General features: G+C 44.6%; 1 protein-coding gene across 1 annotated transcript in view; it reads right to left on the bottom strand.

Annotated features, from left to right (window-relative positions):
- Positions 1–205: 205 nt before the first annotated feature.
- The window catches only part of LOC109530915 (copine-8-like), a 17,663-nt gene continuing 17,063 nt past the window's right edge, over positions 206–805 (bottom strand). The window contains exon 17 of the mRNA XM_019894882.1: positions 206–805. This exon is cut by the window's right edge and continues 2 nt beyond it. Within this exon, the coding sequence (XP_019750441.1) occupies positions 685–805 (121 nt within the window). The 3' untranslated portion in view covers positions 206–684.

The following is an 805-nucleotide window of genomic DNA, read 5'->3' on the forward strand; positions in this document are numbered from 1 at the left end:
GCAGCAGTCATTTACTACTGGCTTCACTTTGTCAGTTTTTTTTTTTCTTTGCAACCAATGCGCTTGGGATCAGATAAGAATTCAAAGGCTTGGAAAACAACAACAAGAAAAAAAGACAGGCTAGCATGCTTTGGCAACACACTGAGAGGTAGGAGGACGCAGCAGTCATTTACTACTGGCTTCACTTTGTCAAAGTTATTTTTTTTTCTTTGCAACCAATGCGCTTGGGATCAGATAAGAATTCAAAGGCTTGAATAACAACAACAACAAGAAAAAAGACAGCCTAGCATGCTTTGGCAACACACTGAGAGGTAGGAGGACAAAAGATACGCAAACCAAAAATTGATGACACACTCCAGTCCTGTTTTGAAGTGAACGGTGTGGATTACTGCCTCGCTACGTTTCCAAAAAGCCGTGTGGAAGAACGCCGCCAAAAGTAAGGCCGGTTCAAGTCGGTGGGGCGGGACAAAGCCCTGAGTGCAGGACGACAGTGCATGCTTCTCTTTAACTAGCACATGCTCCATTTAATAACATAGTAAATATGAAAAAGTCACACGTGCCGATACTGCATCCTCACTTTGATTGGTAGTTTCATCCCTTTCCAGGCATCAACTTGTAAACATTTCTATATAGAGAGACACAATGTGGTGACAGAAGTGGGATGCCAAATATAGTCCGTTCCTTTCATGCGGCGGAGCTCACGCCCCGAAAACGGCTATCATTCCCACTGTCCGTTTGTGCAGCATCCACCTGCATGGCGTTCCGACAACAGTGATCGGCCACTGTCTCAAAAACTTCCAGTGAA

Source organism: Hippocampus comes, unplaced genomic scaffold, assembly GCF_001891065.2.
Source record: "Hippocampus comes isolate QL1 unplaced genomic scaffold, H_comes_QL1_v1.1 scaffold319, whole genome shotgun sequence".
Lineage (NCBI taxonomy): Eukaryota > Metazoa > Chordata > Actinopteri > Syngnathiformes > Syngnathidae > Hippocampus > Hippocampus comes.